The sequence below is a fragment of the Ursus maritimus genome, unplaced genomic scaffold (genome assembly GCF_017311325.1).
Source record: "Ursus maritimus isolate PB19 unplaced genomic scaffold, ASM1731132v1 scaffold_13, whole genome shotgun sequence".
NCBI lineage: Eukaryota > Metazoa > Chordata > Mammalia > Carnivora > Ursidae > Ursus > Ursus maritimus.
In genome coordinates, this window is record NW_024423675.1 from 12,844,212 (window position 1) to 12,865,336 (window position 21,125).

General features: G+C 33.1%; 1 protein-coding gene across 1 annotated transcript in view; it reads right to left on the reverse strand.

The window, feature by feature from the left end:
* ASCC3 (activating signal cointegrator 1 complex subunit 3) overlaps positions 1-21,125 on the reverse strand; it is a 321,764-nt gene that overhangs the window by 70,082 nt on the left and 230,557 nt on the right. Inside the window, exons 32-36 of the mRNA XM_040627571.1 lie at positions 20,955-21,075; positions 19,660-19,792; positions 16,562-16,687; positions 4,975-5,086; positions 4,647-4,781 (exon numbers count right to left, since the gene is read on the reverse strand). Coding sequence (XP_040483505.1) covers positions 4,647-4,781; positions 4,975-5,086; positions 16,562-16,687; positions 19,660-19,792; positions 20,955-21,075 — 627 coding nt within the window. The remainder of the gene's footprint in view (positions 1-4,646; positions 4,782-4,974; positions 5,087-16,561; positions 16,688-19,659; positions 19,793-20,954; positions 21,076-21,125) is intronic.

The following is a 21,125-nucleotide window of genomic DNA, read 5'->3' on the forward strand; positions in this document are numbered from 1 at the left end:
AAGAACTTAGTTTTCAACTTTAAACTCAGAAATTTCCTGTTTGTCCATCCTTTGGTCAAACGGATGATTACTGTCAATATAATACCATTCTGCAAAATACCAGTCTGACCCCAACCATTCTACTGATAGAAGAAAAAGAACAGAATTCAGAAGACAGGGTATACATTAACTTAATGTATGAGTTTTTTTTTTTTTTTAATCAAACCTGACAATCTTCTTTGAACACTGGAAGAGGGAAGTCTATAGTGCCAAAAACACTGTACAAGGAAGCATGTCAGGAAATGACCTGATTAAATGCTTTCTCTTCTATTTTTGAAAGAAAATACAGAATCTGGTAAATATTATAATGTCAATAAAATTCCATCCTTAAAAAGAAATTCAGAAAAGTTGACAATGATATACAAAATGACCAAATAAAGACTAGGAATTCTAATTCATTTAAGTAAAGGAAAAACAACTCTATTGCTAACTATGAGATTCTCTTCTCTAAAGCAAAAAAGGTCTAAAAACAGTTATGAGTTATCAGTTATGATTACATAAAATCAAGAGATCATTTGAAAATATGATGTTAAATGAAGAGAAATAACATATTTATGTATTTTTAAATGCCTGGTGAAAGTGAATCAATGTCTTAATATTCTTTTTCCTTCTATGATTGGTTACCTTCTAGTTTTTTTTCTCTCTGTGCCAAGTGTAATCAATCACACTGCTACATAGAGAACCTCAAAGAAAATCTAAATGAACACACTTTCTATATTATCATTAATACCAAAGGAAAGAAAAAAAAAGTTAAATACAATATGTAACCTAATAAAATGAGAAAACGTCATTCACTGCCAAAATTACACTGATGGAAGTATTAGAGTAAGTTCAAAGTAATACTCAAGAGGATAGAAGTGATCTCAGGAATATCAAATGTCTTTAAAAAATATATATATTAATAAAAAAAGTTTAAAGATGACTTTAGAAACATCAATGACTATCTTTATAAAAGGAGATGCTGGTAGTGAATGAGTTCTAATACTGAATTTTTCAAAAGTATAATGTGACATTATTAAGCATGATAATAACAAAAACAGTAATAATGAAAATAGGCCTTTGAAACTAATGACAGTCCTACTGATTTTCTTTGCCCTGCTGTGTTTATCATCCTGTTCTCCATAGCTCCTGTCTGGCTGCTTTTTTCTCCTGTTTCAAAACCACAAGGAGATTAATATCCATTCTTGGAGGTGAGAGTAAAGATAATGAGGCTATGTAAGTCATTTCGGATTTTTTAGTGTGGTAACAGAAAACATTAAAAAAATACTTTTCAACAACCGAATGAATTCTAGAAATTGCACTGTAATTACCTCAAATCCAATCTTGCTTTACTTTTTAATATTTGTTTGTTAGTTACACATGTTCTCTAGTGAATGGAAAGTAAATCCTACACAAGAAATTAACAAAACAGTGATACCTGCAGATCTCCTTGTCAATGTGAGTCCTACAATTCTAATGCCACAACATCCTCATTCAAAAATTAGTATCACTGAGATATTACAGACTTAGATGCTATCTAGCACAGGCTGAGTTTCTGGCACTAAACACCATAGGATGAAGAGATGACATCATTGTTGCTGTGGAAATTATTAAGGGGTACCCCAAACAATATCTATATAAATATACTGTTGAGTTTATTTACATGATTTTGCAGATGATTTGTTTTGTTTAGTTTCACAAGCATTGACTTTATTTTAATAAAAATAAACCATGAAATGAGTGTAACTGGTTTTAGGCAGTGTAATGGTGGGAAGAAACAGGCGGCTCAAAGGATGTGGACAGACCTCTTGTTCTGATCAATGCCTTTTCAGAGAAGACTGAATAGGATAACAGTTTAATTCTCTTGGTACTGGATATATTTTTGGGTCTTTTTTAGTGGGGTGGAGGGGGATACAGAGTGTAATAGGCATATGGTTTTCATAAACCTTTACAAACAATTTGCATCCAGTCTTTTATTTTTCCTTCATGGATTGGAAGGACAAATATTGCTAAAATGTCTATACTACCCAAAGCAATCTACATATTTAAGGCAACCTTTACCAAAACAGCACCAGCATTTTTCACAGAGCTAAAACAAACAATCCTAAAATTTGTGTGGAACCACAAAAGACCCAGAATAGCCAAAGCTATAGCCAAAGCTAATCTTGAAAGAGAAAACCAAAGCAGTAGGCATCACAATCCCAGACTTCAAGCTGTATTACAAAGCTGTAATAATCAACACAGTATGGTACTGGCACAAAAACAGACACATAGATCAATGGAACAGAGATCAATGGAACAGAATAGAAAATCTAGAAATGGGCCCATAACTCTATGATCAACTAATCTTAGACAAAGCAGGAAAAGAATATCCAATGGAAAAAAGATAGTCTCGTCAACAAATGGTATTGGGAAAACTAGACAGCCACATGCTGAAGAATGAAACTGGACCATTTTTTTTTACACCATACACAAAAGTAAATTAAAAATGGATGAAAGTCCTAAATGTGACACAAGAAACCATCAAAATTCTAGAGGCGAACACAGGCAGCAACCTCTCTGACATTAGCCAAAGCAACTTCTTACTAGACACATTTCCAGAGGCAAGGGAAACAAAAGCAAAAATGAACTACCGGGACTTCATCAAGTTAAAAAACTTCTGCACAAAAAAAAAAAAAAAAGAAAAAAGAAAAATAAAAAAACCCAACAACTTCTGCACAGCAAAGGAAACAATCAACAAAACTAAAGGCAACCTATGGAATGGAAGATATTTGCAAATGACATTTTTGATAAAGGGCTAGTACCCAAAAATGTGCATCCAGTCTTAACACGTCTTTCCTACCTCAATATCTTCCACCTCAGTGTGTATGTGTGTGTGTGTGTCTGTGTGTGTGTCTGTGTGTGTCTGTGTGTGACATGAGAGACAGGACAGTACTTAAGAACCCATACTTGGGCTACTAGACTGCAAAGTATTCACTTGCTGTGCAACCTTAGAGAGGTTAGTTAACCTGTAAAATGGGAATAATAATGGGATGTTATCAATATAAAATGAATGGTTATTGTTAGGATTAAATGAATTTATTGATGTAAAGTTCCTAGAATAGTACTTAACAGATGAAAAGTGTTCAAAGGTGTTAGCTCTTATTACGTGTGTTCCCAAGGTAGGCATATACTTTTAAATATTAGATTAGATAAATATATCAAGGTAGGTAAATAAGAAAGGAAAATTATATTCTTAAATCTAACAGATACTAGTTTAAAATACTTGCCCAAATTAATTAACCATGATTTTACTGTCTTCTATCCAGATAAATCCTGTTTTTATGACTTTCCAACTAGGAAATAATAAAAACCTCATTCTAGGGATCTAAAAACAATTCTTATTCTTTATATTCTTACTTCAGAAATGAATTTTATAAAAAAATTTTTGACAGCTGCCTCATATACTTTAATTCTCTATTCTTTTCTATAGAGCATATAACAGAAAACTGATGAATACAGGATACATCCATCCATCAATTCATTAATAAATTATTTTCTGACTCACTACAATGTACTTGGCCCTATATTGCACACAAAATCTACACACTAGCTTCTCAAAGGAAAAACACTGAAAAATTGGAAACTGTGAAAGGGATATTGAAGCCGATTGAGAATGATAAGCAAAAGAGGTAAGAAAAAAGCTAATAAGTGAACTACCTCAGAATCAGTGAATGTATAAGAGGACCTTAAAGACATTATACAGTCCAATAGTTCTTACCTCTTTAAAATATTATCAATGTACCTGAAGGGTAAGATAACATATTGTATTCATTTATAACATTTATCTTGACTAATGTGCTAACAAAGTTTTGTGGGAAATTATATTTAAACTCAACAAAGACAGACTACGCTGAAAGGAAAATGGAGAGAATACTCCTAATAGTAATTTTAACTTCAGTATAAAATTTAGTTCTTATCTTCTTGGCCAAAAAACAAAGCTAAACACAGTTTAGTTGGTTTTTTTTTTTTGGTTGTTGTTTTATTTTGTTTTTAACCATGAAATAAATCTGGTTATATTTTTATTTTGGAAGGAGGAAAGGGGAGGGAGTTGAACAGTTTTTTTGGCATTAGTTGATTCTAAAAGATCTTAATTGTGTGTCCTGTATTCATCAGTTTTCTGTTATATGCTCTATAGAAAAGAATAGATATATACAGTTATATACAGTTTTCAATTTCAAAAGCAAGCATATTATATATAAATATAAATATATAATTCATTTTTATATATTAAAAACCCATCCTCAGTAACTTTGTAAAGTTATTATATTGAAGGATAGGGTGATCATCTGGCTGCTGAGGATAGCCCAGTTTATACCTATTATCCTGACTTACATATTAACAGTGACCCATCCATTCTCAGAAGTACCCAAGTTTGGATAGTAAGTTATATGGGAAAGTTGGTCCAAATATGTTGCTCTGTAGTGATCTTGTTTGACAGGGGAAAGGCTTTATAAACAGTTTCTGCCAAATTTCTAGAGTCACCGGCTGGCAGCAATTTAAGACCCAAAGTAAAAGAGAAGGTATGAAATATATAAGATGTAATCTCTTTATATTAAAAAGCAATGCAATAATGTCATGAAACTCACGCTCAAAATGGAAAGCAATTCTTCAGTACCACATTCAGGTTTCAAGCGCTCTTTGAACATTTTAACTGTTTGGTGCTTCAAATAGTAGTAAGAAGCAATTCGGCCATATGTCAGAGGTTCAATGCTCCGATTATCCTATTTCAAAAAGAAAGATGAGAAGATAAAAAGTACAATAGAAGCACAGGCATTCATAAAATTAGTAGTTCTTATTGCAGGTTGCCTTTGCAACAATTTTGCTAAAATTTCTGGTATTATCATTAGAACAAAAGCCCTACTGTTAAAAAGCTGGGCAATCTTTTCCCTTGGAATGTATATGACTGAGTCATACCTCTCCAATTTCAATACAGTAGGAATGTTCCAATTCTACCAGAGACTTCTCAACCAGACTGGACAGAAATTTGTTCACAGAATCATGGCTCACATCACTCAAATTGTAGTAGCTAGAAAAGAAGCAAGGTCATTATTTGTTTCAAGATAGTTTCTACTAAAATTAGCATTTCAATTTTTTATCATTCTATTTTTTTCAGAATTTCAAAGAACTACACTTATGGCAAATCAAAGAAGTAAAACAACTGCCAACTGCCACTTTCATTGTACAAATCAAAATTCCCATACTAAGATTTGTGGACACCAATGAACAATGATAATACATTAAAATATGTAAGATAAGCAGATAAAATTCAGCATTACATTAGAAAGATACTAACTTTCCAGTGTTAAAACTGGCATTACTTCACTTTGTACATCTACAGCAAATTAAACTTACACACTAGATTTAGAAACAGAAGCATATTATATATAAATATAAATATATAATTCCCTTTTCCATATAAAAACCCATCCACAGTAACTTTATAAAGCTCAAAAAAGAACTATAGATTTGGGTAGCAGATGAATTCTTTTAGGAGATTTTGTCATTTATTGTTCTCCAAATTCTTAATAACTACATGCCACCCTCAATATTGGAAAAGACATCACCAAGCTAACAATAAAGTATTTGAACTAAGCTTTTATATACAAAAAACACATAGGTTCAGCTCTGCATATTTTCCGAGTAAAAGGCTGAGGGACATGCAATTCAACTGAATGCTCTGCCCTCTAAGTCCAGAAGTTTCTTGTCAAATATCTAAGATCGCTAGGAATCTGTGCCTGGGAACCGATTCACAGGGTGACAGAATGCCCCCACGTAACCCCAGATCTCTAATTCCTGGAGGTGAATCCTGTACCTTGGTCAGCATAAAGAATTATGTGTCCTATCTCCATCCAAATCCAGTAGCAGGAGTATAAAGTGACCCTAGAACAGACTCATCATTAAACCCCAGCACAAGGGTTGTACTTCTGCACAGGACTAGAAAGGAGGTATTCATAGTCTGGGAAGAAAGTGTTAACAATCTCAAATGGGAGAGGCCTAAAGGAAACCATAACCAGCCAAGTATGGTGGCTTTTTTTCTTTCTTCAAAGGGAAAGATCTGGGGTCAGTATACTGCAAAAATTTACTTAAAAATACATGAAGCAGGGCTTAAATGATGGCATGATATACTTTCAATAGAAAGAGAAGTTTGCACAAATGGCTAGATATACCGATATGAGAGACTCCACTAAGTATTAAGAAGAGACTATTTACCTGGTTAAATAACTGTAAATCATAATTATATGCTGAAGATTTTAATTTTCACAAAAGAGAAATAGCTACTTTCAATCTTAATCTGCAGAGAAATTATTGCCTTTCCTAGAAAAGTTCTTGTCACAGACCAAAATAAAGCAGTATTTATCAACGAACAGATAAATAAGTATTGAAACCAGCACTGTTGTTAATTTAAACAAAATGTACAAACTTTTATCTAACCAGGCATATAAAGTGAAAAACCAGCATTAGAAACCATTAGAAAATATTTCCTTTATCCTGAAAAATGACTAAAAGAAGTATTAGTTAGAATAGTGTATTCTGCTGTGGAAGGTGAAAATAGAAATTCTGGACATTCAATGCCCCATCAGAGAGATCTCTAAAGCCATTCTAAATTATTAGTAATACTTGCTGTCTTTCAATTTTTTCTAAGAAATGGAATTTATCAGCTAAACTTTCTACAACAGAAGTGTTTATATTTTACATTCTTTTGACTTGCTAAATCTATAAATTTTCCAACACTATTTTCAGCTGTCTGGATTTATATATAGTTGATAAAATTATTTCTAAATTGAAAAAAAAAAAAAACAAACCCAGTGAGATATATGCCCAGGAACTGAATAAGTAGTACAATTTCTAGAACAAGAATCAAATAATTACACAATTAAAATTACAGAAGGAAGCTATTATGAAAATAATATTACCATGAAAAAGAAAACATTAAAAATACCATTTTTGTCTAAAAATTTACTAGGCCATTTGAAAACAAAAAATCTCGCGGACATTTTTGCTAATGATTACCACAAGCCCTTACTCTATAAATACAACTGAATGACAATTTTATCATTTTTTACTTTAGCAAATTTAGTATACTTATAAATAATATTTAAAACCATCTATGATAAAAACTTTCCTTTAAAAATCATAAATTTTTGAAGTATTTTAGCCACTGTTTTATGTATTTACAAGGTATATTCTGATGGGCTAATACCCTTTCTATCTAATGTTTGTCTAAGTTTATTGGGAAGTTTTTAAGACTAGTTTGTAACTTTTATTAGATAAAGTATAGTCAGGGTAAACATTTCTTTAACATTTAAAGTTGGAAAAATGAAAAAAAAAACAATTAAAATTATACCTCTGAGATTACAACAAATTATTTGATGACTACATTATGCATACTCTAACTTGCTAAAAATTAACACATTTCAGAATAATTTAAAAAACTTCCAGATATTTCCTCTTAATATGGTTGTTCTTTTCTAATGCGCTCACCAACACTCTCACAATTGACTTGCCTAAGAGAAGAAATGCAAAAATTCAATTTAAGTAATTGAACTGACATTCAATTTACTCAGTATCAATACTTTTATCCTTAAGGAATCAGGGGTAATTAAAAAAAAATCCTAAAATTGTTTTCTTCTGGCATATGTTAAAGATAACTTTTATTTATTTATAGAAAGTGATAACTTTTAAAAATAGAAAATGCTAGGTAAAATAATACATTCAAGAATATAATAGGAAAATCTCAATTATTAAAAAACTTGTCTTCTATACACCCAACACAAATACTAAAATGCATAATTGTTGTTGTGATGTAACTTCACTGATTTATACTACTATTCTTTGCTAATATTTGACCTAAGTTTACTTACAACATTGTCAAATCCTTATAAAAGTAAGATTTGCTACATCTCAATTAGAAACATAACCTATAAGACACTGTAAACTAAATGTAAATGAATTTATTGTCTAGGTTACATAAAATTTTGAGAGATATTTGGACACTTTTCTGTGAATAAACAATGGAGTTTATATTTACATGATCTCATCAGCATTATATGGCCTTTGCTTCTACTGTGTGAACTTTTCAGTCACTGGGTAATTTCTAGCCTAAATAATTATAAGCATTTAGCTTAAAAGATTATATATCATTAATTTCAATAATCACTTTACTAACTTGAAAAAGCAAGCAACAGCTAAGTAAAAAGGTCTGTTTTCATGTTGCACTCTCCACAGTCCAAAATTTACAATTTACTGGTTATTAAAACAGAAATATTACACAACTGTTTAATTACAGATAAAGGATACAATGTATTTTCATGTTCCCTGCATTGGATCATCAAGTCATTATCTTCTCTCTGCCATAAACAGACAGCCTACCTTTTTGTCAGCACGCTATTTCATTTATTTCACAGAGAAACCCAGTTTCACAATAATTGACTTGTCAGAAGCTCTAATTTATGAGGCTGAGCTCTGTAAGATTTCTCTATATTGGACTCAACCTGCACACAAGCAGGGTTGAATATTTACAATGCTGTTAACAGGTGCTGAGTTGTTTAATGATTCTAATAGCCAGAAGCGTACTGAGAAAGCCAGCGGGATCACAATTACAGGCTGTTTGAACACAACAATTACTAGTCCCCTGGGAGGTGTGAAAGTCAAAGGCAGTTTGATACTGACAGCATCTAGCACATGGGCTAGACAAGCTAACTTCTATTAGCAGTCCATTGGGGAAAAGTCATAACAAACCTCTCCCTCTCATAAAAATTTACAAAGTTCATTAAATTTAAACAATCCAAAAGGTAAAACAACTTTAAAAAATGATCTTTAAAAGATCTCATCAAAGGACAAACAGGAATACCACACATGAAACCTCAAGTTATCTTTTGGCAACCGTTAATAAGGATGAAATTTTGCTGGTTGGGAATGAAAGAGATTTTATTGTAATCGAAAACATAGATAAAGTTACACCAAACAGTCTGGATTTAATGTGAATAGTGGCAGCCATTTCCTGTTTCGTTATTGTAAACCTGGCCAGAGATCTTGCTGGGAAATTTTTCATCAGTCTTGAAATGCTGCGGCTATAACTGTCAGGACTGGGAAGTCATTTGTTACAGCACCATGTTTTTTTATGTTCAGATTATGCAGCAGTAATAATGACACAAATAATGAAAGTGGTTGCAGGGACAGCTGAAACTACCACAACATTTTTTGTCCTAGAAATGTTTAAAAGCTTTCTCAGGGGAAAACAGAGAGTAAAATTGAACATTCAAATTGAATCCAGAACTCAATTTGGAATATATTATATTTCATGATGCACCAGTACATGTGTTTATATACATTTGAACACACTAATGTAATGTGTGTCTATATATTTATGAACATAAATATATATCTTTATATGCACGTGCATATATTTGCATATATATATACGGATCACACACACACGAGAATATATAGACACATAGAGAACAATCCAGGAACAGTGGCAGAATCTTTGTCAACATAAGTTCTACTTTTGGTGGTGGTGTGCTGGGGGTACTTTAAAGTAGTATGATTAAATGAAGGGGGCTGGAGAATTGGGTCATATTTAATATCTATGTATGACTTATTCTGAAAGTGGTCTTTGTCTTTGTTATTTTCAATAAACCTCACTTTTTCCTTGTAACACATATGTGCATGTATATATGCCTATTCCACCCAACCAAAAGTCAAAAATGTCAATTTATGACACTGAATAATAGGTAGTATTAAGGATAAATTAACTACACATGATATAAGCCCTTCATTTGAGACAATGATTTTGGCTTCCTTAAAACTTCTAATAAATTTAAAAATAAATAGGAAGAATTTATCAATTTCCTGAACTCTTGTGCCTTTCTTTACTTCCAGATTATGGAACAGGTGATTTTGACACAGACAATAATAAGAAGATGATCAGAAAATACAATCAAGGGCCAATCAGAAAGAAAATTGTAGAGCTTCACTATAGCAGACTATTTTAAATAAAATACATAAATCATTAAAATTGATTTAGGCGCATGTTCTCATTTTTATCCAGATGTAAAGGTATAGATATTAAAACTGACATTTTTTTTTGCATCAAATGAACAAAATTTGTATGGTATGATTTCCGTAAAGAACATATTTTCCAGCATAGCACTGGAAGGAGAAGTGAAGAGGGAGTGTGGATATGTGGGTTCTGGACCTGATAATGAGCCTGGGGATGAAGACTGTGGCCCCTGGAGCCAGAGTGCCTGAAATCCAGGGCTGCCTCTGCTACTCAGGGGCTGTGTGATTATGGGCAAGTTGCTCAATCTCCCTGTGCTTCAGTTCCTTCATCTATAAAAATGGGGACCATGATAATACTAAATGAGTTAGGTTCTCAAAACAACAACTCGAGTATAGTAGATAATAAATAACATTAGTGTATGTCTTTGTTTCTCACATTATTAATTTCAATTTTTACTTTTATAAATTCCCTTCTTGTATTTTGCTAAGTTTCCTCTAGTTCCTAGAGATGAATGCTTATTTTGTTTTCAAGCATTCATGCTCTCTTGTCAATGCTCTAAAGATATGAATACTCCTTGCAATTGCGCTTTGACTGAAATTCACTGACTTTGTTATATATTACTTTTTATTATTTTTTAATAGCTCTAGTCTATACCTTTAAAATAAAATTTCGCCTTCCACTAGAATAAGAATAGTTAAATCCCAAGCAGGTAGATTGCCTTTGCCATCCTTTTTCTTGTTATTTCTGGTATTATTGCATTATGCACTGGGAATGTAGCCTTATGATCTCTATATTTTGAAATACACTGAGATGTTCTTTGTGGTCTAGTACATGGTACATTTTTATAAATCAATTTTGATGAGTGTATGCAAGTAGGCTTATTCTTTTGGGGTGGGGGGAAGAAATATAAAGATACACATAAATATTCAAAGATATGTTATTCAAATTCTCTATTTTACAAAGTACCTTTATCTCTTTGGCATGCTGATTTTCAAGAGATGTGCTTAAGCCTCTTAACATGATTGTAATTTAGTTAACATCTTAAATTTCTATCAGTTTTTGCTTTCTGTATTTCGATGCTATGTTTTTAGTTACCTAAAAATTTGTAAACTACTATAACTATTTAGTGATTGTGCTTGCTATCAATATGAACCATTCTTCATTGTCCTTTTTAGCCTTTCTTTTCTTTGCCTTGAATTTCATTTTCTCTGATTTTAATTTTGCAACTGTTCCTTTCTCTGTTATTGTCCTTTATGTCTTCTTTCAATCCTTAACTTTCAACTTCTCTGTATCACTTTAATTTGATGTTTCTTACAAATCATGTCTAGCTGGATTTAAAATAATTGAATCTAAGAATTTCTTTCAACAAGTAAGTTTAAGTTATTTTTAGCATTTATGATTATAATTGACCAGACTTAAGCTACTAATAGATCCTGTCAGTCCTTTACTCCAAAAGTTTTTTTGCTGTTGTTGGTAGAGTCCACATACAAGTGACAACATACAGTATTTATCTTTCTCTGCTTGACTTATTTAACTTAGCATAATGACCTCCAGGTCCATCTATATTGTTGCGAATGGCAGGATTTCCTTTTTTTTTTTTTTTTTGGTGAATAATATTTCAGTGTGTGTGTGCACGTGTGTGTGTATCATGTCTTTATCTCTTCAACCACTGATGAACACTTGGGTTGTTTCTAGGTTTTTGCTATTGTAAATAATATTGCAATGAACCCGGGAGTGCAGATATCTTTTTGAGATAGTGATTTTTTTTTAAAGACTTTATTTATTTACTTGACACAGAGAGTGAGAGAGCACAAGCAGGGGGAGCAGTAGAGGGAGAAAGAGAAGCAGCCTCCTTGCTAAGGGGGGGAGCCTGATGTGGGGCTTGATCCCAGAACCCTGGGATCATGACCTGAGCCAAAGGCAGATGCTTAATCATCTGAGCCACCCAGAACTGTTTTCCACAGTGGCTGCCTCAATTTTAATTCTTACCAACAGTGCAAAAGGGTTCTCTTTTCTTCACATACTCAACAAACACTTATTTCTTGTCTTTTTGATAATAGCCATGCTAACAGGTGTGAGATATCTTATGGTTTTGATTTGCATTTCCCTGGTGATTAGTGATGTTAAGCACCTTTTCATGTAGCTACTGACCACCTGTATGTCTTCTTTGGAAAAATGTCTATTCAGATCCTTAGCCCATTTTTTATTCAGATTGTTATTTTTCTATTCAGTTGTATGAATTCTTTATATATTTTGGATATTAACCTCTAATCAGATATACGATTTGCAAATATTTTCTCCCATTTGGTAGGATGCCTTTTCATTTTGCTAGTTTCCTCTACTGCATAGAAGCATTTTAGTTTGACATAGTCCTACTTGTTTATTTTTGCTTTTACTGCCTTTGCTTTTGGTGTAGAATCTAGAAAGTCAAGGACATTACCTTCTAGGTCTTTTAGCAGTTTTATGGTTTCAGGTTTTACCTTCAAGTCTTTAATCCATTTTGAGTTGATTTTTGTGCATGGTGAAATATATGGGTCCACTTTCATTCTTTTGTATGTGAATATCCAGCTTTCCCAATATTACTTATTAAAGAGACTATATTTCATCATATACTCTTGGCTCCTTTGAGTAAATTAATTGACCATATATGTGTAGGCTTATTATTGGGCTCTGTTCTATTCCATTGATCAATGTGTCTGTTTTTATGCTAATACCATACTGTTTTAATTATTATACCTTTGTAATATGATTTGAAATCAGGAAATGTGATGCCTCCAGCTTTGTTCTTCTTTCTCAGGTTTGCTGTGGCTATTTGAGGTCTTTTGTGGTACCATACAAATTTTAGGATTGCTTGTTCTCTTTCTGTGAAAAATGTCATCATGGCCCTTCAAAAAAATTTATTGCTGTACCTATTCTGGACTGATTAATTCACATGGCAACAGCTGGGGCACGGGTTTCTACTACAGGATAACAATGACAGTCTTAGTATTAACCTAGCTAGGCATCTCAAAATATGTTCAGGTGATTACTCTAAAGGAACTAGCAACTTCATGAGGACAGTCAAGAGTGTATAGACCACCACCTTCTGAAAATTAATTTACATGCATTTATCAATATATGACTGGACTTTTAAGACTGTTATAACTTGGATGGCTATAAGGGCTGGAGAGGACACTACAGGCAGGCAAGGAGCTACAGCAAAAGCATAAAGGTGTGAGGAATATACTCTTACCTAGGGGTGGTATGGGTTAATGTTTCCTTTGGTGGTGTTGGTGGTGGTAGTAGGGGATACCTAGTTTTTATCTGGGGCAGCAAGAGGGCAGGAAAAGCAGCTGCCACAACAACCAAGTACCCTAAGCTAATGTATCCTTTGACTCCCAGTGCTAGAATCTTCCCCTAGCAAAGACGGCACTCAGGTAAAAGTAGGTGAGGCAATGTGATCTACAGAAGACTCACTATCTACATGCACTACAATCATATGAGCAGAAGATACCCTAAACTTTCAACACCACGAAGTCCCCAGGCTCAGAGGCTCCGTATAATTTCTTTAAGTTATAAATCAAGTACATCCCCTCAAGATTTCATCTTTGTCCACTGCGCCAACCTCCCCCAAACTTCTTGTTCTGTCTGTCCTTAATTAATACTGTTTATTATAGTTGCATGTGGATTTTTCCCACCACATTAATATTAAATAGAAGGTAGTCTGCAACCAGAACAACAGGGAGTGATGTCTGTTCTGGTTCCTTCTTGGTAGCACCCAAACAAATGGACATTCTACAAAATAACTGGCCAGTATTCTTCTAACACATCAAGGTTACGGTAGACAAATACTGAAGAAACATCATACATTAGCGTGAATTAAGGAGACAGAACTAAATGCAATGCAGGGCACCAAATTGGATCCTGGACAGAAAAGGACATCAGTGGGACAACTGACAAAAATCTGAATAAAGTTTATAGATTAAATAGTACGACATAAATGTTAATTTCCTGGTTTGGATAACCGTGCTACAGTCATGAAAGATGTTAACATTTGAGGTAGCTGGGTGCAGGCTATACAGTGTCTGTTTTTGCAATTTTTTTAAAGTCGCAAATTGCTTCTAATTGAAAGTTAAAATTTGTGTTTTTTTAAGTTTAAGAAAAGTAGATGCACACACAAAGTTCAGTGTATCTGTGGATTCAGTAAAGAACTCTAATTTGCTAAAGAACTCAATTTAAATTTGAACTCAATTTGAACCAGTTTTAAGAACTCAGAGAATTATTCCCTTGTTTGCTAATCAGAGAACTGACAAATGATTAGGTTCTTAGTCTCTAAGATTCTTTAGGATGGTAGGGACCAGGAAAGCAACTGGAATCACAGCTCACTAATCAACATTAATTATGTTCTTCAAAATGAAGACAAAACTTAGAAAGACTTTAATGCATGTATTTGATTCTCAACATGATCCTGTGAGGGAGGTAGGCTATGACTCATTTTCCAGACGAAGAAAGGGAAGCTGAGAGGTGAAGTGACTCAAAGTCAAACAGTAAAGGGCAGTGCTAAAACAGGAATTAGTGTTCTGATTCCATGTTCAAATCTCTTTCCACAATATTAATCGCTTCTACCTTTTATGACATAAGAAAAAGAAATACTTCTACAGTTATACACCAAGCCACTCGTTTCTCTAAAAAAAGAGTTGAGGGGTGCCTGGGTGGCACAGCGGTTAAGCGTCTGCCTTCGGCTCAGGGTGTGATCCCGGCGTTATGGGATCGAGCCCCACATCAGGCTCCTCCACTATGAGCCTGCTTCTTCCTCTCCCGCTCCCCCTGCTGTGTTCCCTCTCTCGCTGGCTGTCTCTATGTCTGTCGAATAAATAAATAAAATCTTTAAAAAAAAATAAAAAATAAATAAAAAGAGTTGAGTCAGAAAACTTATGGTGTTAAGTCCTGGCTTTATGTCAAAGTAGTTCTGGGATCCAGAGCAAGTCACTTCAAGTTTCCAACCTCCCTTTCTTCAGTATCAAACAAGAAGGTAGGACCAGAGTACATGTAATGTCTATCCCAGTATACCTTCCACAATTCTAATCCTGTGATCTATTTGCTATGGTAAAGTTGCAGTGTTGGATGACTACCTCACTAATTTTGTAGTCATGTTCCCAAATGATATCTTGTATCTAATCCAGAGGCCCTAAGAGCTGAGGAAACAGAAAACTGTCACCATATTTTCAAACTCTGATCTATGTGAGTAGAAATGTTGGCTGAAACAAGAGACAAATTTCTTAAGGTACCAACAGGTAAGATTTGGTAATAATATTTTCATCATGATCTCTCTGTTCAAGACCTTATAATGCCTTGATATTTCCTAATATATCAGGAATGTCCCCATCTCTGGCCCCTCCTTCCATTCCTTCTGCAACTGTTGAGGTCTTATTCACCTTTCCTATTAAATAGCTTCCTAACTGGTCTTCCTGCTTTAAATGTCTCCCCATTCCAGCTCATTCCCTACCATTGTATCATAGTGTCATAAGGACTAAAACAAAACGAAACCTAATTTGGGGATATTAAACCATGTTTAAAAACTCACCAATGCCAATAGGATCAGATGTAAACTCCTTAGCATGACATACAGGACATTTACTCTCTGGTGCTTGGCCCACTTTCTGGTCAAGACAATATTTTGATATCCATACTCTTAAACTCTGGCTATATCAAACATCTTGGCACTCTACAAACGCCCTTTCAATCCACAAGGGCCTATGTCCGTTATAGTATTTTTGTGCCTCTTACCTTTTCTACTCCTGCTCCAGATTCAAAATTGGTTGAAGTATCACCTCTCTGTGAAGATTTTACTCTCATAGCCTTAATACAGTGCTATTAGAACACTTATGATTTACAATGTAATCATTTATATGTCTTTTTCCCCATTAAAAGATCAGCCATTGAAGATAGGGGATAATGTACACTAATTTTTACCCTCAAAATCTACATAACATTCAACAAATAGGTGCTCAGTGAAGAAGATCTACCTATACTGCCTGAAAGGAAAAGATTCTTATTTTTTCCCTCCTGCAGGGTTCTTATTAACCATTACAGATGCCTCACAAACTCCTCCCTCTACAACTGCATAAGCCTCACTCTTCTCTGAATTCCAACTGTACCTAAGGTAGTAAGTACCATCCAGTTTAGCACATTTCTTAATGAATTCAGGTGTCCTGTCTCCCTTACTACAGAGCCAACTCCTCAAGGATATCCTAAGTTAACTAAAATAAGCTACGTAATAAATGCATACCATTATTCATTTTCAAATATATCATGATATGTTGTGATATCAGAGATATCATGTGATTCCTTGGGAAAATTCATAGGCCTAGAATGCCCAAAGTTCTGACTTTTTTGTTATGTACTGAAATTTAGGAATTATTACTTTTTAAAAAAAGATTTTATTTATTGGGATTATTACTTTCAAATATAATTTCTTTCAGTGCAAAACAAAACGACATATAGTTGCCCTGCACTTACCTGGGGTTCATGATAAGACGTCGGAAAAAGTAGGTCCAAGTGATATAATCCATTGCATCTTGCTTAGATGTAATTGTACCACCAGCAATCTCTGCGTTTAAATGGTCAGACAGCACTCCCAATAAGCTATATAGTGAACAACACATGGTAAACATACATGAACACTAAATGAAACACACTTTATCTCACATAGCAGGCTGATGGAATGGGGCTAGTAACTTTCAGGAGAAGATGAGAGCCAAGAGGAGAAAGGTAAGAGTGGGCAACAGATGTAACTTAGAGAGTAGGGAAGAGTATACCTATGGGGTATTAGAGTAAGTATCGAATAATACTGAGGCTGATGAAAGGAGAGTTGGCAAGAAAGAGATGACAGTTATAAGAGAGTAAAGATATATATTCCTTTCATTTATTCAGTGAATGTTAAGTTCCTAGTCATATGAAACATAATTGTGCTGGGTGTTGTAGAGTATTTAAAGATGATCAGATGTGTTCAAAAACTAGCATAACATAATGTTCATTTTAGTTTCTTATGTAAAATGCAAAAAAAAAAGGGAAGCAGTGTCCAAGAAAAGAAAAGGCTAAATAAATTATGTATACATGGGACAATATGCAGGTATTAAAAATAGATTTTTTTGCAAAGGATGTTTTAAGAACATGAGAAAATGGTAATAAATTGAATGACTGAAACGACAACAACAACAACACAAGTTTCTATATTACTCTCAATACACCAGTAGCTGAGTATAAATCTGTATACTCAACTGGGAGAGCAACTTGGCAATATCTATTTGAACGATCACTATGACCCAGCAATTTCACTTTTCACTGTCACCTGCCAGAGAAATATTTACAGACGAGGGTAGAGAAGCAAATTACTTCACTGTGATACTGTATGTAAGAAAAATATAGGAAACTCTTGAAAGGCCCATTAATAGAGAAGTTAATATATAAACTATGGAATAATCCATGATAGGTAAGTATTAATAATAGTCATATTAAGGTACAAAATTAAATTTTTTAGTTAGCTACTGAAATATACATGCAGAAAATTACAAAAATCATACACGTACAACTCAAGTAATTTCACAACGTGAACATACTGTGTAATCAATACTAAGATCAAGTATCACCAGTTTCCCCAGAAGCCTTCCTTTTGTGCTGTTTAGTTATTATCCTTGTTCAAAAGGATATTCTGACTCTTATTTCTATTCTTTACCTTATTGCAGTGGCTTGGGCTTCTAGTACAATGCTTACTGGAAGTGGGGAGAACAATATTCCTGTATCATTCCCTATCTCAAATGGGAAACTTTCAGTATTTCATTATTAACTATGATGTTTGCAGTAGATTTACTCTTTATCAGATTAAGGACACTTCCTTATATTCCTGATATTCCTGTTTGCTAAGAGTTTTTAGTATGAATGGGTGTGCAATTTTTTCAAATGCTTTTTTTTTAATCTATGAAATATGATTTTCTCTTTTTCCTAATGTAGTAAATTATAGTAATTTATTTTCAAATAATAAATCAACTTCACATTTATAAAATAAATTACACATAATTTGATTTACTAATATTGTTTAGGATTTCTATATTTATATTCATGAGAATTACAGGTTTGCCAATGTTCCCTTTTGGTAAATTTCTTATCAGGTTTTGGTATCAAGGCTACTCTGATCTTATAATATGAGTTGGTAAATAGTCTTGTCTTCTCTACTATTAGGAAAAGTTCATTTAAGACTGATGTTATTTCATCCTTAATGTTATGAAGTAGCAAAGCATCTGAATCAGATTTCTTTGTGGAAAGATTTTAAATTTCAGATTCAACTGTTTTGATAAATAAGAGACCATTTAGATTTCTATTTCTTTTTATATCAGTTTAATAAGTTTTTTAAAATGAATTTTACCATTTGATCTAAATTTTAAAATTATTTGCATAATGTTTTTCATATCTTTTTAATGCCTGTGATCTTTTTGTTCCTAATATTATTTTGTTCATTCTTTCTCTCTCTCTCTCTTTTTGATAAGACTTAAAGGTTTATTGATTTCATTCTTCTTTTCAAATAACTTTTGACTTTGTTAATGTTTTTCTAATGTATATTTGATTTTAATTCTTTGATTCTTGCTCTTAGCTTTCTTATCTTCTCCTTTCTTTTGAGTTCAATTTGTTAACATTTTTTCAAATTTTTGAGATGGATATTTAGATCATTATTCAGGCTTTCTTTTAAAACATACATATATATTATTACATATATTTATATATAACACATATATATTATATATAGGATCATAAATTTTTTCTTAGCACGGTGTTAACTGCATCCATGTTTTTTTATTTTCTAAATTAAAAAAAACTGAACATTAGCACTTAGAATAAAAACTCCAATGACTATTTACACTATCACTTAGAAACGTGTCATCTTTTGCAGTTAGAACACAGTATATTGAAAAAGACAACAAAAGATAGCAAGTGATAAATGTTATAAATAAAAAGTATATAACTCTGAGGGAGAAAGGCTATTTTCCACTGAGAAAATGAGGGAAGCCTTTGTCAAAGGGATAGTTACTGGGCCACAAAGTATGTGATAATTCTGAAATAACGCAGTAAGTCTAAATTACTCATTACAAGTCCCTTTATTCTGGATATTTCTTTATTAACTACATTATAAAAACACACATCAAACTAAAACTTTAATAAATGCTTACTATGTGATAGACACTGTTATAAGCACTATACATTAGTATGTAACCTATCAGATAGCTAGTGTTGCTACTATCTCCATTGTACAGATAAGTGCACTAAGGCATGGAGGAATAGAATAACTTGCTGAAGGTCAAGAAGTAAGTAGAGGAGCTCAGATATGAACCCGGGTTGTCTGGCTCCAGAGTTCATGTGATTCGACACTGCAGTACACTGATTCTTTTAAAAGGTTTTTTAAAAATGTAATTATAATTGAATTCTAATAGTGATAATTCAGTTTCATTTCAAATAATTCTTTTGAATTAGAACTTCTACTGACTTTTATCTAATAAAATATCATGAGATAAATATTAACTTGCTATGACATGAATCTATTTAAATTAATTTACAGCAAGATTTACCTTGACTCTACTGGGAAAGGTTCATAAAGAAATTTTTTGTAAAAGTCTTTCTTTATATCATGAACCAGAATTACAGCTTTGCCTTGGTCATCAAATTGAGGCCTCCCAGCACGCCCCATCATCTGGAGTACATCTATAAAAAAGAGAAGAAGAGGTATTCCGCAACACGGCAGATAGCACAGGTATATTTAGTGATTACAGCATGTTTTGACAACACAACAAAATAACAAAGAATACAGAGTATTTTGAGAGTGTGCATATTATCTCTGATGCCTACGGTTGAGTTCCCTAATAATTAATCAATTCATTATGACAGGAAATTGAATCCCCCAAAATGGTCTCTCTTACTATTTGTAAAAGTAAGAATGATGTTTCCTTTAGTTAAATGTTTAAGAATGCTGTTTAAGAGTTATTACTGGGGTCCCTGGGTGGCTCAGTTGGTTAAGCATCTGACTCTTGGTTTTGGTTCAGGTCATTGTCTTAGGGTGGTGGGACTGAGGCCCACGTGGGACTCCCCCCTCAGCATGGAGTCTGCTTGAGATTCTCTCCGTTTCCCCCCGCCCCCCCCTCCTGTGCGCTCTCTCTCTCAAATAAATAAAATAAATAAAATCTTTAAAAGAAGTTATTATTATTTTAATTAAACAAGAAAAAGTAAGACATATATGGGTAAATCTCTTTAGCAGATTACTTTGATTATTTTTCCCCAGGAATGGACCCCATGAGTCCATTTAGGCCTCACCTTCCTCCTTCTTATGGTATAAATATGTTCCTTCTTTTATACTGCAAGAATCTCTGAGGTAAAAAATGATTTAGAAATAATATAGCTTTACATGTAATCCTTGAGTGGAAATACACACAGTATATTTCCCTCTTCAGAACTCACTGACAATGCTTTTATCAAGTTTTAAAATATGCTAAAGCATGTTCATGGACACAAACCCTTGGGTTCTAGAAGTGCCATGGAAGTATTTCTAGTAAAACAGATTTAAAATTAAACAGTATAACGTTTCACTATAATTTATTAAGTCACTAATAACTACCAAACAGTACTTTTTATCTATTTGTGAATTTGAAACCATTAGTTATGCTTTTGATATTTATTAACAAATTAGGTGCGTAAAAGTAAATAAAACGGCTCAATACTTTGAACAGTATTTGGATTGGAAGCAAAAATTTACAATTTGCTCATCGTATGTTCATATGTGATCAACTCACTACAATTCAATTCATGCAAATTCAGATTATTAAGGCTAAAATAGAAGCTTAATATATCTGTAAATTTTTAAAAATATTACCTGTAATGGGAAAATCCACATAACGTCTTGTTTTTCCATCATAATATTCTGTTCCCTTAATAATTACTAAATGAGCTGGAAAGTTTACACCCCAGGCTAGTGTACTTGTAGCAATCAGAACCTAGAAAATAAAATATATTTAACTAAAATATAACTTTTAAGTTACATTTA